Source organism: Capra hircus, chromosome 8 (assembly GCF_001704415.2).
Source record: "Capra hircus breed San Clemente chromosome 8, ASM170441v1, whole genome shotgun sequence".
Classification (NCBI taxonomy): domain Eukaryota; kingdom Metazoa; phylum Chordata; class Mammalia; order Artiodactyla; family Bovidae; genus Capra; species Capra hircus.
In genome coordinates this window covers 40,204,665-40,222,072 of record NC_030815.1, presented here as the reverse complement: position 1 = coordinate 40,222,072, position 17,408 = coordinate 40,204,665, and the positions used below count along the sequence as shown (strand labels likewise).

The 17,408-nt window shown below is 40.1% G+C and overlaps 1 protein-coding gene across 1 annotated transcript in view; it reads right to left on the bottom strand.

The window, feature by feature from the left end:
* GLIS3 (GLIS family zinc finger 3) overlaps window positions 1-17,408 on the bottom strand; it is a 495,075-nt gene that overhangs the window by 322,594 nt on the left and 155,073 nt on the right. The window contains exons 3-4 of the mRNA XM_018052026.1: window positions 8,133-8,340; window positions 680-1,805 (exon numbers count right to left, since the gene is read on the bottom strand). Coding sequence (XP_017907515.1) covers window positions 680-1,805; window positions 8,133-8,340 — 1,334 coding nt within the window. The remainder of the gene's footprint in view (window positions 1-679; window positions 1,806-8,132; window positions 8,341-17,408) is intronic.

The window sequence follows — 17,408 nt, the reverse complement described above, 5'->3', positions numbered from 1 at the left end:
TTCTTTCAACACCAAAGACACGGTCCCCCCTGGGTTCTTTCTCTTTATACATTTTCACCCAATTTCCTCTCCGTAAAGTTCAGGGAGATCCAATCAGATTCTGCTCCTGTGGTGTCCCTGAGTGTTTTAATGCTGGCAATAAATCATTAACTAGTCTCACAACCTTGGAGTGTGCAGTGTGCAGGCCCGTGGGTGTATGCAGCAACATTTTTACTAGCCAAGTCGCTAAGTGTGAGTTCCTTTCCAAATATCAGAACCATCACTCTAACCCTAATACTCACCCAGTTATTGCAGGGAAGGGGAAGTCACTGAATATTTACTTTGGAAAAGAGCTAAAGCTTACTGGTGGTGTGGTGTGTGTTTCTCTGCCCTGCACATTTCAGCAACTTTAAGTTGGTGCCTGATGGGAATCAATTTTCTAAGATTTTGGACAGTGTGGCAGATGAACCTCCCCTGATCATATACATTTGCAGAAGAGAATCTAGAAGTGGAGAGATACCCCAGCCACTAATAATTAAAGAAACTTTCCCCTTCCTCAGGCTGAAGAGGAGTCAAATCTCATGGATACCTAGATCTCCAGCAACCAAACTCCATAAAAGAAAACACTCCCCAGCTGGTGGCAGAGTTTGGAAAACCACATACACCTTCAGTGAACTCCAGGGGGATTTAGCAGACTCACCGAACACTTGTTGGGCTTTTCCCCCGAGTGAACTCTCATGTGGATCAACAGTTTATAGCGGGCATTAAATGGCTTGTACCTTCGAGGACAACCGGCCCAGAAGCAAGTGAAGTCTTCGCCTTTGCGCTGGTCTATATGAACCTTCTCAATGTGCCGCACAAGTTCCTCCTGCTGGTCATACAAGGCACTGCAGTCGATCCAGCGACAGCAGTGCTTGCCCCCAACGTCATCCATCTCCCCATCCTCCTCCAGGGCGGCCTGAGGCAGGGCCAGCGGCTGGGCCTGGTGGACCAGCTCCGGGTGATGCAGATGCGGGTGGGCATGGTAGGGTGGCGGGGGGCCTTGGGGCTGGGGCGGCGGTGGCAGAGGAGGCAGAGAGGGTGCGGGCGGCAGGTCCAGGACGCCGCCAGGGAAGTCATCCAGGCGCTCCGTCTTCAGCAGGCCGGCCGCGTGGCCGGCGGGGTCCGGCAGGCCGTGCTGCACCACCATGTTGTTGACCAGGCTGGGCTGGAGGCCGCCGTGCTCCAGCTGCTGCATGCGCTCGTACTCCAGGGCACCGTCCTCATCGTAGGCCGGGAGAGCCAGGCCGCCGCTGGCCACCCGCACTCCCTTCTGGCTGTTTGGCACTGAGCACGGCTGAGGAATACAGCTACCTCGCACTCCCAGGAAATGCCCGTAGACCTCAGGCTGTGGAGACATGTTGGCGGGGGAAGCCCTCGAACCGTTGATGTAGGCGACCAAGGACGTGGGCGAGGTGCGGATGATGGTATTGAAGTCTATCCCGATGCCATCGGACAACGGGGACAAGGACAGTGCTCTCTTCTTGGAGCGGGCCGAGTGGGACCTGGCTGAAGAGTGTCGGGGACTGGGGTAAGGAGAGTGGCTATTTTCCATACCGAAAAGGTAGGGTGGCAATGAGTTAGAGACACTGTTGCTGGACATGGCTGTCCCAGGAGGAAGGCTCATTAGGTCCCCTAGATCAGTGCCATTCTGAGAGTTGTGGTTCGAGGAGAGCGAAGGGAGAGCCCTATAGCCGTGCGACCACTCTTGTTTCACGTTCAAGGTCGACTGACTTTCTGTCAGACTCAAAGTTGAGGAGGCCAAAGACTCTCGTGAAATAAGGGACCTGGAACAGCAGCCGGAAGAGGGGGGAAAAAAAAAGACAAACATTTTAGCAGGATATGGATTGCTTAAGACTAAAAGAATACTGCATTGACAATCTCTTAAGTACTTCCCTTAATTGCATTCTCAGCTAAACACACATTCTTTGGCTAAGATAAAGCCCAAGACTTTTAGTTCCAGGTACATAACATTTTACCAAGATGAAAAATAAAGGCTAATGTTTATTGGAATAATAAAACAAAGATCTATTGTTATAAATAATCTAATACTTCAATGATAATAAATAGTCCTTACTATATTTTTATATATTTTTTTTACTACAGGGAAAAATTAGAGACCTAGGAATAATTATTGAAAACCAAATAAACAAGTATTTATTAAGTACCTACTATGTGCAACACACTACAAATAGCCATTGTTAGGAATACAAGTCTAAACAGAGTCCCAGCCTTTGAGTGAAATCTATTTGGTAAGGTAAAACATAAGCCGATGCTTAATTTGGAAAAAAAAAAAAGTAAATCAAAGTCAAAGGGTCATTCAGAGGATTTAATAATAATTTCACAAATTTGTTCCACTGATATCAAGGAATTTTACATATTTCTATAAAAGCAATTCACACTATAAGTAGTCAGTAGTCAGTCACAATATCAAACTGACCCAGAAATAAAAATTATATATAAAATACAGCTGTAATACATAAGGGAGTGACAACCTGAAGTCAAGTCATATTTGGAATTCTGCAGGTGGGTCATGCAAGGTTTTAATTACACCTGCAGTTTTGGATCTTCCATGAGCTGCTGTCCTCAAATCAGAGCAGATTTGCACTGAGAGCAAAGCATCTGCTTTAATTACTGTAGCAACAATTCTTCTCCTGTCCTTCTTACCCTTTATAAAACATGCCTCACATGTCACAACATTTACCTGAATATCAAAATGCTTTGTATTATAGTCTAGCCACTTTAAAATTCATTTTGGTTTAACCATGATATCATCGCTTTAAAAATCACTGAAGGGAAAAGCTATGCCTTTTGGATGGAAACATTGTCCCAAAGAGCTAGACACAATTTACCATACTCCCAACTCAGAATAGTGTATATTAAAAAGCCAGCTTTTTAATATGTGCTTTTAATGGCTTTCTACAGAGATCTTTTTTCTGACAAAAAAATTTTAAATATTGTATAGAATGTCTGTCTTTCCCAGGATGAGCCCACTTACTACTTCCAGCTGTTATAAAGCAACCTGTTGCAAAAAAACTGAGGGAAAATAGAAGTATTCTCATCCCATCTGTTCCTCTTACTTCTTTTCACAAAATGGAAGCCAGGAACACTGTTTCCTATGAGCATGAGAGATTAGCAAGAAAACATCTCGACTCTGAAATGCACAGTATTAGGTGAGAGATAACACCATTGTCAATCTGGTGTTTTCATCCAGTGAAGTAAGTTTGTCACTGACAAACACAGCAAGAATTTAAGTCCAGTTGCCCCTAACACGGATTTTGTTTTCTCTGTCCAGATCCTTATATTTGGGCTGAAGTCCTTTGCAAGTCCCAGAGTAGTTTCTGAACCATCTGTGTTTTAATTCCCCATGAATGCTTTCAATTATTTTCCCAGCACACCCACAGCATGTAGCTCTCCCTGCAGAAAGCTCCTGGTGATAGGATGTCAAGGGCCTTTTAGTCCCTTCCCCAGGGAGATTCAGGAATTGCTTTCCGACCCAAGTCAAATCGGTAGTCATGTCATATATAAGGCAAAGACAACTGACTTTGCTTTACACCCTGAGGTTGAGGTGGTTTATATAACATTCTTAAATGGTGCATTTGCCTGGTCACTGTCATGCCAGAGCATTTCAGATTTTTAAGCAGTGAATTTGTTGTTCAGCCACTCAGTGTCCGACTCTTTGTAACCCCACGGGCTGCAGCATGCAGGGCTTCCCTGTCCCTTACTATCTCCCAGAGTTGGCTCAAATTCATGTCTATTGAGTGGGTGATGCTATCTAACCATCTCATCCTCTGTCGCCCCCTTTTCCTATTGCCTTCAATCTTTCCTAGCATCAGGGTCTTTTCCAGTGAATCAGCTCTTTGCATCAGGTGGCCAAAGTACTGGAGCTTCAGCTTCAGCATCAGTCCTTCCAATGAATATTCAGGATTGATTTCCTTTAGGACTGACTGGTTTGAGAGATCAAGAAAGGAGATCAAACCAGTCAAGCAGGGAATAGCAGGTAGGAAGTATTTTACCCACCTGTATATGTTTTGCATTTGAAATTATACTATTTGGTTTGAGGGCTGCCTATAGTGAGACATGTTCATTTGTTCCATTGTTAAGAGCTGTTCCTTATTTTTCTTAAAATACACCTAAATATGACTTGATTTAAATTTGAGCATAATTCCATGCAGGCACATTCCTTAACTCCTTAGATATCTCAGTGTTCTAAGACAGTTATCAAAATTTTTTCAGAAAGCAATTCTATGTCCTATTCACTAAGGCAGTAATATGAATGGAGAGCTCTCTTCTTGAATACTAAATAAGAACAAAACAAATGGCCTTTGCCTAGCAGCCCACATCTCTTCTGAGCAATTACCCAGATATTTTAATATTTCAAAGTTCTAATCCATGAAACCTGCCCTAAACATAGTAACTCTCAGTAAAAGTTCTCTTTCCAGAAAAATTGTATTCTATCTATATTGAACCTTAAACATAGCTAACTTCAGGCATATGTGGGTGTTGTCTTCCTCAATAAAATTCAAAGACCTCCAATAAAAGGGATTATTTTTATCTCTTTAACACCCACCAGAGTGTTAGATGAAGTTTCTCCCCCCAAAAAAATGTTGATTAAGGTGAGTAAATTAATATGATAACCATTTTTAACTTACAAAGTATTTTCCCTATATATTATTCCACTTAATATAGCCTGTGAAGTAAGCAAAACCTCTGTTTTACAAAGAATAAAACCAAGATTCTGTGAAATTCCTCCAAATGATGCAAAAAAAAAGAGAGCCAAGAATCCTTGCTGCTGCTGCTGCTGCTGCTAAGTTGCTTCAGTCGTGTCCAACTCTGTGCGACCCCATAGACTGCAGCCCACCAGGCTCTTCCGTCCCTGGGATTCTCCAGGCAAGAATACTGGAGTGGGTTGCCATTTCCTTCTCCAATGCATGAAAATGAAAAGTGAAAGTGAAGTTGCTCAGTCGTGTCCGACTCTTAGCGACCCCATGGACTGCAGCCCACCAGGCTCCTCCATCCATGGGATTTTCCAGGCAAGAGTACTGGAGTGGGGTGCCACTGAAGTACAAATAAAGCAGCAGATTTGATAAGCAGTCACTTAGTTGGATCAGATATATCCTCTATTGTTTCCCCCATATCATACCCAACACATGGTCCGTAATGCTCATCTAGATTAAAAGATCTGATATAAGAGACTTAAAGTCACACAAGCTATAAATGGAACCCACATTTCTGTTTTCTTTCTGAAACAATGTGTTGAATCATTGAGAAAGATTCCAAAAACTTCTTTTCTATAATCCCTGCTGCTACCCACATCAGGCCCATGGGAAAGAAAGTGACAAAGAGCTGTGGTTCCATCACCATACTGAGAGAAATCTCCATTTCTGGATGTTCATCTAATCCTAAGCATAGGATTTCCTGGGACTGGTTAATTTGAAGCAATATGTGAAAGAAATATAACTCAAACAAAATGAAAGCAATATGAAAAACTTAAGAAATCATCAGTGAAATAGGTTAGGGTGGCTGGTGAAGCAAGAGCTCAGAAACTCTACTGGGGCCATAAGAGGTGTGATGACCAAGCCAAATGGCTCAAAAGAAATACTTACAACAAGGAATTCCTCAAAAAGGGGGGCAAGAAAATGACTATATATCTATACGTATACATATATATACATTAATGTAGGTTCCATCCCTGGGTCAGGAAGATCCCCTAGAGAAAGAAATGGCAACCCACTCCAGTATTCTTGTCTGGAAAATCCCATGGACAGAGGAGCCTGGTGGGCTACAGTCCATAGAGTCAAAGAAGAGTTGGACACGACTTAGTGACTAAACAACAAGAAGGATATATGTCAAAATTTCACCCATGGTTGCCTGTGAGTGATAGGATTCAGGATGACTATCATATACTGTCCTGTGCTTGTCCACAGGTTTCCACATCTTCTACAATTAGTGAGAATTACATAGATAATCAGGAAAAACAGTAATAAATTTTACAGTTTTTTATAGGGCAACCATCACTCAGACTGAACAGCTTAAACTTCCTCACCATCCCAACTCCTCCTCCTCGTCCTCCCCCCCACCCCACCCTCAGGCATGCTCCCAATAAATAAAACGCAAAGCTGATTCTCTCTGCATCCTATCTTTATCTCTAGATAGCAAATGCCTTCAGGTTGAACTGTTGCTTCCTATCCTATCTCTCCTCTTATGGAATACACAAACCAGTTTAAGTACCACAAACAAATGCAAACTTTCCAAATTGCTAAAAGTGAATCTGGTATTTTACCAAGCTACTTCCCAACTCCTGTTTCTTTGCTCATCCTGCAAAAAAATTATTTCCATAGAAGGACTCACAGAATACATAGTTAAAACATATGTTAATACATTTCTAAGATGTTGTCTTTTAAGTATAAAAATTTATGCTAAGGAATCAAATACGCTAGAGAACACTGAGATAATGACCCTTCCCTGCTCGACCCATGAAAGGGACTGCACTAGACACATGCATGGTTGGAGCAGCCTGTGCCCTGCCTACCTTTAGTTTCTCCATTAATTATGACTCTCTGCCTTCAAGGCATGGGCTGGACTTGCCACAGACAGGAAGCTGAAAACTTCCCAATGACACCTACCCCATGAGTACAGTTAATTTTACATGCAATACTCAGCAAGTCTGAAGAGTCCCTCAAGGCATAATCATCAACAGGAAAATGACAGAAGCAGCTTTCCATCACACACAAAAAAATCTCAGGTGGAAAAAAAACACATTCCCATCTCATTAAAAAAACTGGCATAAAAAATCATCCAGGAACTGTGATTTCAGAGTCTTGAATAGCAGCTAGGACAGTGCAGAGACACAAGAGGGAGAAAGATAAGAGGAAAAGAAAAAGGAAGGGGAGGAAGAAGAGGAAGAAATAGAACCCAGAACCGCAAGGCATCTCAGCAGATTCCAGTCCCCCAAGAAGGGTACAGACGTCCACAGAACAGAGGTCCAGTTTCTTTGTAAAATCACAGTTGCGGCAGATCTAGGACGCAGGCAGAAACTTTGCATTGTATTTCTCCAAGAAGACTACTTGTAAAGATGAAGTAATCCATTTCAAACATAGAAATAGACCTTACACATTGCAGAGTATTTTGGTTTTATGTAGCCTGTAATATCAACCTTGAGAGATACAAAAATCTGCCTGAGATAATTTCCCTATTTAATTATCTCCCATGAGATAGATATATGGCATTTATTGAACCTACTTATTTCAGCACCTAATCAGGCATTGTGTTGAAATGTTATGTAACTCACACATGAGAGTATGTCTTCCCAGATACATCATAAAGTCTGAAAAGTCACAATTTCTATCTTTAACTTTTCAACTATCTCTCTAAACTCCAACTATTGTATTATGCAGAACATAGACATTTAAAATACTTGGTTAGACAAGTGAATGGGTAGATGGACAGACAAAACTGACTGTAAAGCAGCCTTAGGAAACTGCAACATAAACACTGAAAAAACGAGCAGCTAAGACAGATGTGCGTGGAACATCTTATCTTTCCAGGCCATGATATGACCTTTACCAGGAATCAAAATATTAATACACTGGTATTTAGTCACTGGGGGCTTCTCAGGAAGTGCTGGTGGCAAGGAACCCACCTGTTAATGCAGGAAACATAAGAGATGCAGGTTCAATCCCTGGGTGGGGAAGATCCCCTGGAGACGGCATGGCAACCCACTCCAGTACTCTTGCCTGGAGAGTCCATGGACAGAGGAGCCTGGCGGGCTACAGTCCATAGGGTCGCACAGAGTAGGACATGACTGAAGCGGCTTAACATGCACGCATTTAGTCACTGAGGCCCCAAAATCTCAAAGTTGGCATTAATTTCACTCACACGTTATGACAGAAAGTACTAAATCATTCTTCCCAATTAAGATGGTATTATGGTACACACCGTTTTTATACACCTTCCCCTACAAAGCTCAAAGTAAAAGAGTTGCTTGAGTGAGTGAGAGAGAGAATGAGTGTGTCTGTATGTGTGTTGTGTGGGCATGTGTTCAGGAAGAAAAGGGAAAACACTCATGGGTGTGATTATAACATAAGAAGGGGGAAAAAAAAGTAATTTGAGACCTGGTATCTGAAGGAGGTATATTCAGGTTGGCTGCATTCATTGCCCTCTGTAAGCTAGGACTGATCTGGTTGCATGCTGTAGAGACCTGGCTTGCTGGAGGTGAAATGGGTCCCAGTCGCTGAACCATCATGGGACTGCTGGTGACCACTAGATTGTTGCAGCTGCCTTTTCCAATGGACTTGCACTGAGGCCCAAAGCCAAGAGCCCCTAAAAACAAATGAATCAGGTTAGCTTTCATGTCCCTTACATCAGAAATCAGTAAATACACATATGTGCACACTTATATCAGGACTCATCTTTAAAGACAGTCCTTAGGTCATCTTTTTTTTTTTCAGTATTAGTGATACCAAAAAGCTTTCTCTAATTCCGATGAAAAATCCATAATGCTACAATAGAAACCCCTCTATAATCACCACTCATACAAAATATGCTTACATTTTGCTCCTTCAAGTGTCCAGTTATATTAAGAATCATATTTTATCATCTCTTTACCTAAAGGGTTAAGGTGGTAAGTAGATGGGATTACTTATATCAAACCATGTATTTTCCAAAATAGCTAATATCTTAAATCACCCAGCAAGGAAAGTTGACACTACTGACAAAAACTTGTTTAACTGGTTCACTTCATTCAAGTCTGGCCTTCCAAAAAGCCTCTTTAAAAGGATATAGTCTGGCTGTGTCTCTCCAATCTTTATTTTTCCTCTTCACCCTGATATATTGTCATTGGATGTATACCCAATTTTTTAAAAAATCAGGATGAGACAGCCTTAAAACATCATTTTAAAAGTAGTATGTTAACCAAATTTGACATAGATTTTTCATTTCATCAGCAACAATCTTTGAATGTAGTAAAAATTTGGTACATAACCAGAAGGGAAAAAAAAAAAGGAAAGAAAGAAACCCTCAAGAATCTGTGCCGTTACGGAAAAGTGAAAAGCAAAGAGGAGAAAGGTAAACACTGCCATGACTCATTTAAAAAAAAAGAATAATAGTCATTGAATCATTCTAGACATTCTTTTTACATGGATATACTTTTTCAAACATTTTTTGCAAACTACTTGGTCAAGTCTCAGTTTCCATTTCAGGCAAATGAAAAGAAATATGATCCTAGGTTTTCTGGCAAATTAGGCTCTAAAGTTTTCTCACCAAATTCCTCATCTTTCTCATTGATATATTTGGGATCAAAGTAGTAGAAAAGCATCACAGTAACCTTCCTTACTTAGCTTTAGAGAATATAATTTTTTATTTTGTCTTTTCAAAAATCAATAGCAAAAACAAAATGACTTTTCCATCTTTTGTAACATTCTCTTCCAAGAGCCCACAAAACTAAGGATAAACAGGACCTTAGCATAATCACCAACACTCTCATCAATGAATTCACATCTCCAAAGTGCTAGGAGAGTCACAGTATCTTTACCAAGCAGGAACCCTTCTCTAGTCCAGGCTTCTGGGAAGCTAAAATCCAAGTGGTAACTGACTTGCCCAAAGTCACACAGGGATTTACTGACAGAGCAGAAACAAATTCTATGAGAGTGCATTTTCAAGGCACCTGTGTGTTTAAGTTTAGGTGCTGGATGCTTCGTTCCTTCCTTGAATACTTTCCAAGATCCTACAGAAACGTCTCCTAATTTTTTCCAGATACACAAACCAGAATCTACCCCTCTCCCTGCTGCTTATATCTGATGCATCTTCTTGTGCCTTGAAACATCAGTCATAGACACTCTCTCTAGTTTCATAGTTCATATAACACTCTACCATCAGATTTTCATCTTGACACCAAGAGAATGGGTACATTTTTGTGCAATGATCATAAGCTTAATATCTTTTTAAATTCCAACACGCTTTTCAAACTCCCTTTTTACCTTGGAAAAAGGCAATGTCCAGTATATAAGACACTTGAATTCCATCCCCAGGTTCCATCCCTACCAGCCACTGCTACTAAAAGCAATTTTAGATGTCAGGTATTCTGTCCAATTCTGTGTCATATATTTATCTAAGGAACTCACTCATTTCATGCCTGTTTCCTTCACAATAAAAAGGTATTAATATCTACCTCTAAAACAAAGACATATTAGCAGCTGGAACAGCATACCCAAGAAATGCTATTTGGTGCTAAAGCATATTAATACACCATTTCATCAAATCTTAGATGCCATATAAGTCATACCATTATTTCATATATCAGTCAAACCATCAAACTGGTACATGGTATTACTGTTTCACAGATACTCTGATGTGAAAATAACACACACCTTAGAATAGATAAATACAAATAAGACTGATGAAAAAATTATTTTAACCCTTCTCTTGCTCACACTTTTCTCTCTGCTAGGTACAGCCTTACCCTAACTTGTCTACCTAGTGATCAGCCTCTCTCTTCAAGGATCATCTTCCCTATGACTCCCTTCACACACTACCAGCTAGGCAAATCTAATCAATGCTTCTTTTCATTCCCCCACAGTCTTAGAACAAATTTGCCTCAGCACCTTCAGGGAACTGAAATGTTTACATGACTGTCATCCATTTATACTTGATTGCTTTTTAGAGACAAAGCTCTTGCTTGAGACATCACTGCTTCTTCAGCACCTAGCCTAAGGCCTGTACAGTACACAATAAAGTCTGTCAATGAAGCTAAGAATGAATGAAAATAAAAGATTTTAATATATGATGTTAAATACTGAGACATTATTTTCACTTATGATATTAAATACTGAGACATTATTTTCACTAAACCCCTCCTGGTCTTCTTGTTTAAAACCGTGTCGTTTTTCACAAATGGACTCCAGCTAAGTCAGTCCTTTGCTGTTTCTCCACAGTGTGCCTGATGAGAGGTGTGGATGGAGAATGAAGCTATGGGAGTAGTAATTATAAATCCATCTTCCTAGGCTAGAATTTTAGGTCAAGGCTACCCTTGTAACCCTATACCCTGGGTTCTCACATTCATAGTACTTTTTCTCTGACTATAATAAAGAAGCATTAGTCCTCCCCTCCCCAGTGTCTCCGTCATTTTCACAGTAACACCTCCTCCTCCTGAATTCACTAGTCAACTTGAGCTGTATCTAACCATAGCGGAGTGACAACTTCTGACAGGTATTACATACAGTGTGCATGAAGCTAAATTTCTTGGAAACAGATTATATTTGTGGAGCAGCTTTAAGAATGTTCTGGAAAATGGCATCATCACTCTCACACAAGGAGACAAGTAATACTTTGACCAAGAACCACTGTGCTCAATGCAAGCATCTAACTTCAATATTTTTCATAATTCTGGACAGAATGAATACCTCCAAGTTGCTCACAATTGTCTAGTGTATTGGAGTTTGGGCTCTGGAGACAGCCTGCTTGGGAACCCAAAACCCAGGATGGTTGTGTGACTTGGACCAATTACTTAAATATTTGTGTTTACGTCTATCTCTTTTCATTTGTAAAATGGGAATAAAATAACACTACTTCATAGTGCAAGGTTGTTGTGCATATAGTATTAATTATACACACAAAGGACTCCACACATTGCCTAGCACGTAGTAGGTACTGAATTGATGTTGGCTGTGATTTTTTGTTGCAGCTGTTGTTATTATTGTTCATGCCTGTCATCACTTTTTCCCCTGCATTCTTTCTTGAAGTAAGAAGAAAACAGTTCTTTATAATTCCCTGCATAAAACAAGATACAAGTATATGATACTATTTAATTCTTTACCCATTTCCAATGTTCTTTCTGCTTTGAGCCTGGAGCCAATTTTTTTAGAACCAGGTGTCATCACAGATAGAAGAAAAGTTTTCAACTGGCCAAGTCTGAACGTTCCTTGGCTTGTCATTCCCTGCAAACAAACCATAGAACTTTTCTGACTACCAGATGTGCCAACCACTTGTGTGCTGGTTTTCATTTTTAAATACTGCTTATTTTTAGAGACATTTTTAAAAAACGTGTTTACTGCTCAAATAAGAATTAGAGTGGATGGCATTCTAAGTACCACATACATCCTAGCCAAAATCACTGCATGTTGGTGGGAAGTACAAATGTTTTGCATTTCCTGAACTGAGAGGTCATCTTAGCAAGGCCGTGTTTTTAATTAACATCTTTATTAGTTAAAAGAGTTCTCTTGAAGTCAAATAGCTGACTGTGTTGCAATTATCCCTGCTGAGGCTGCATCTTTCAGAACGATCTACGTTTATTCACTGGTTCCTCTAAAAAGGACACAGATATTGGGGGAACATAAATGACACATATATATGAGAGGTGGTAAGGAAAAGTAATCAGTTCTTTTTGTGGTTTTTATTGTTCATTCAACTGACTAATCAAATGCCAACCATGAGCTGGGCAGTCCCTGGAGACAATGGTGAGCAAGACAGACAAGAGTCCCAGCAAGAGTCCCATCAAGATTCCAAGAGCGGCCGATGAAGAGGAACACCAAAACAGCCGTTCTATAAAAGAGAGCCCTGCTCCTAGGTTGGGTCATATGTCTTTCTTTACAGGTCAAACATGATCAAATAAGACCAATTTCTTTATGGTTCAACCCGACACATATGCAGAGTGTTTTGGAAACAGAAATAAAGCATACCAAGATTTCAGTCTGTCTCACCCATCCACTGACTGTGTGACACTGAGCAAGGTACTTAGAAGTCTCTGTGCTTCAGGATCCTGTAAGGTCCTGAGGAAAGTAATAGTACCTAATACACAGGGCTTTATGAGGATTGAAAGGGTTCGTATATATTATAATAACTTTACCATATTTAAGGATCAGGGTTTTCTTCCCAATCTTTCATTGTAAAACATTTCAAATCTACAGAATAGTTCTAAGAACAGTGCATGAATCCTCTAATTTATCAATTGATAAATTCCATCGGTTGGTCTGTCTAACCATCAATCCATCTCTTACTATATATAAGCCTATTATTGTTTTAATTATTATGCCCTTCACCCCAAAATATGTAACCATAACACAATAATCAAATTAAGACATTTAGCAATGATATAGTACTAGTATGTAATACACCATTTATAATCAAATATTACTAATTATCCAATAATAACCTTTAGAGCAATTGTTTTCCAACCCAGGATAATGAATTTCAAAGAAATATTTTGCAGAAGTGGATCTTCAAGAACAGAATGGTAAATCAGTGGACACTAGGGAGCTGTAGGGTGTTGGAAAAGTAGAAAATCAGAGAAAGAAAAGAAGAGAGAGGCAACAGCAAACAGCACAATAATTAAAAGCATGGATCTGTACCCTAGCTCCACCGCTGAATGGCCGTGTGACCTTGGACAAGTTACTCAAGCTTTCTGTGCCTCAGTGTTCTGAGCTCTAAATGGAGTTAATACTACTATTACTTACCCCAGTGAGTTGTTTTGAGGATTAAATGATCCAATATATGTAATATATATAGGGCCTGGGACTTATGCATTATAAATGTTAGTTATATTTTATTAAAGAACTCATTTATGGTACCTTTCTGTTATTTCTAGCACCTCTTTTCTTGAATGACTAAGGCCTGCATGCTGATACCTCCCAACCCAAGACCTTCCACTTGACACATCCTCCCCGTGATGGACTGCACACTTCAGGCCTTTCCTCACTCCCGCCTTATCTTACTCTTAGACTCTCTCCAGCTTTCATTCATACTCCTCCCGGGAACTAGAGATAAATTCTTGCATACTAAACATACTAGGCTTATTATACAGTGTTTTATCAAATTTGTAATGTTTTACTGCAGAGATATAGTAGTGACAACTTTCATGAACACATGTACATACTCACATGTGTTCATGAAGTTGTAGTAATCTGTTACTCTGAAATATTAGTAAAGCAAGGGTAAATCGCTAAGAACACCAAAAGATGAGAATCAGAATGAAACTGCTAGCTTCCTTATTCAGGAACAAAACATTTAAATTTAGTGTATGTTACAAACAGTCAAAACTGCACAAAACTTATGACAGGGAAGGACTACTGAGCAGAGCATCCTGCCTCCATGGTGCTAATAATTCCGCAGAGATGAGACGTACTCACCTAGGAACAACCAGATAATGATACTTTACTGTAAGAATAAAGCATGAAACTGAAGTATAGAGACAGGAGTTCAGAAAAGGGGGAAATCTCTATGTACCGGATAATTCACTGAAGAACAATCTTAACCAAAAAAGCATGTCTTTTAGGAAGTCCAAGGGTTTTCAACGATAACAAATTACGTGAGGTCATGGACAAATCCACAGTCACAAAACTTTGGAAAACTCTAATTAACCATATCTCTTTATTACAGGTCTTCTCAGAGCCATTATAAAATGTAAATGCATATAATAAATCTCTGAGAGGAGCAAATAATACACAAAATATATTTGTTTAGGGTGCTTTTTTCCCCTATGACTCACCCAAGACTAGCATACTAAAGCACACTCTTTAGAAAACAATAAGCTAAAACTGAAAGACAAATGAGCACATGAATGAGGAGCTAGTAAGGTGCAGACATGGAAACAGCAAGGAGGAGGCATGGCATGTATTAAGGAAATGAGAAATCTGAGTTGCCTGCAAGAAGGGGATCTCACCAGAAAAAAAGGGAGAAAATAGAGGACTTGTTGAGTCAGGTTGGTGGGCCTGAATTAACAACTGGACATTATATATTCACCAATGGCATCATTTCACGGGAAATAGATGGGGAAACAGTGGAAACAGTGTCAGACTTTATTTTTGAGGGCTCCAAAATCACTGCAGATGGTGATTGCAGCCATGAAATTAAAAGACGCTTACTCCTTAGAAGGAAAGTTTTGACCAACCTAGATAACATATTAAAAAGCAGAGATATCACTTTGCCAACAAAGGTCCGTCTAGTCAAGGCTATGGTTTTTCCAGTGGTCATGTATGCATGTGAGAGTTGGACTGTGAAGAAAGCTGAGTGCTGAAGAATTGATGCTTTTGAACCGTGGTGTTGGAGAAGACTCTTGAGAGTCCCTTGGACTGCAAGGAGATCCAACCAGTCCATTCTGAAGGAGATCAGTCCTGGGTGTTCATTGGAAGGAATGATGCTGAGGCTGAAACTCCAATACTTTGGCCACTTCATGCGAAGAGTTGACTCATTGGAAAAGGCTCTGATGCTGGGAGGGATTGGGGGCAGGAGGAGAAGGGGATGACAGAGGATGAGATGGCTGGATGGCATTACCGACTCAATGGACATGAGTTTGAGTGAACTCCGGATGTTGGTGATGGACAGGGAGGCCTGGCGTGCTGCAATTCATGGGGTTGCAAAGAGTCGGACATGACTGAGCGACTGAACTGAACTGGACTGAATGGCACGAAACCTGGCTGCACGTTAGTGTCACCAGGGAAGTTTTTCAAAAATACAAATTCATAGGCTTCACTTCAAACCATCTAAGCCAGATGCTGCGCTATATTTGGCCTGCTGACATGCACCTGGAACCCTGTGCTACAGATAGTGGTGCATCTCACTAGAAGCCAAGTTCAGCCACGATTAATCTGGTGGAGATGAGGATAAAGGATGGAAGAGTACATTAAAGAGAAGCTGGACAAGCAATGAGGAGAAGCCCACATGGTGGTAAGTGACAGAATAAGAAAGCAATGGTTAGGGAAGCAAGTTAAGAGTAAGACTGCAGATTATATATTGTAATTGGTTGATAAAGATTTAGGAGATCAAATTTAAACTGTCATCTGTAAAATAGCCAGCTAGTGGGAAGCTGCTGTATAACACAGGAAGCCCAGCCTGGTGCTCTGTGATGACCTAGAGGGGTGGGATGGGAGCCAGGAGGGAGGCGATATACATAATTATGGCTGATTCCCATTGTTGTATGGCAGAAACCAATATAACATGGTAAAACAATTATCCATCAATTAAAAAATAAATAAATTTTAAAAATTAAAAGGAGGAGGTCATATAAAGCCCATTTTTGTAACTCCAGTTTGAAATTAATTACTCAATACCAGATAATAAAGAGATTAAGTCCTAATCCAGATTAATTAAGATCCCCATGAATTGTGGCAATGTCCCACCACTTTGCCCCCTGGAGTTCATCTTGAATCTACCAAGTTTATCCCACAAAGAATATAACTTTCACACTAACACTCTTCTAACCTTAGTCAGCATTAAGGAATGTTGGCCACCAAGTATGGAATCACCAACATTACTCATTTCATTTTATCCCTGCATTAAATGGAATCGTATTTATACTCTGAGAGATTAAAAAATATCATATTCCTTTCTGTGCCACCCAGTGCCCTGGATTCCTGGACATGAAGTCTGAGTCTTCTTATTCCCCACCATGGGGCACCCCTGATAAGACGTTATTAAGAACACACAGCTCCAAACCACCTCATAAAGATGTACAGATATATTAAACAGCGTTCCCAAACTTTATATTCTAAAGTCCCATCAGTCAGCTATTGTACATCAATTATCAACTAATTAGTACAGAGTGCTTATGCTGACCTTTCTGTTCTCTCTTGTAATGATTTGCCAAGTTAACTGAAAGCTGCTTTGCTCCATAGAGACTCTTAGTGAAGCAAGAGTGTTAAATAAAGTTCACCAACAATTAGCCTAGAAAACCAAAGAGGAAATGTAAGCACATTTTACTGCTTTTCCCTGGACCAATTTTCTAACAATCCCATGGGACAAGAGCAGATACATTTGTTAAATAAGCAAACCATTACTCTGAAAAGCTGAAATACCAGTACTCGAATAAATTCATTGCTCACTGACGAGGTATTCATATATCTGTGCTCCTGCTCTGTGCTATAGTATATACTCTAGGGAGTACAGACATACAGATAAGTTAAACAATTCTTGCTTACTATAAAATCTAGTAGACTTACATCAAGGCTTGCACATGTGATTAATCTATAAAGATATATGAACTCAAGGTGAAATTACACTTGCTCTGTAAAAAGAGGACTTCCATGAATATAAGAAAAGATGAGAACAAAGAGGAATGAAGCATACTTTAATGTGAAAACTGCCTCAGTTTCCCCAAAACCATGAACAGATCACATTTATTAAGCAGTACCTGTGGGCTTAGTACTGTGTTATACTAATAGAGGCCTAGGCCATTAGGTTTTCCCCCAAAGAGCCTCTGACCCATAGGAAAGAGTTTTAATCAACACATGAAATGATTAAGAAACACCTAATTTTTTTTTAATTGAATGAAAGATCCTTTAAAATCTATAATGCTTTACAATTTTCAAAAATTTTCACACATGGGATTTCATCTAATCCCATAATAACCTTTTCCCCCCCATCCCTATATTGCCCCTCCCCTCTTCTCTCTTCCCACTGGT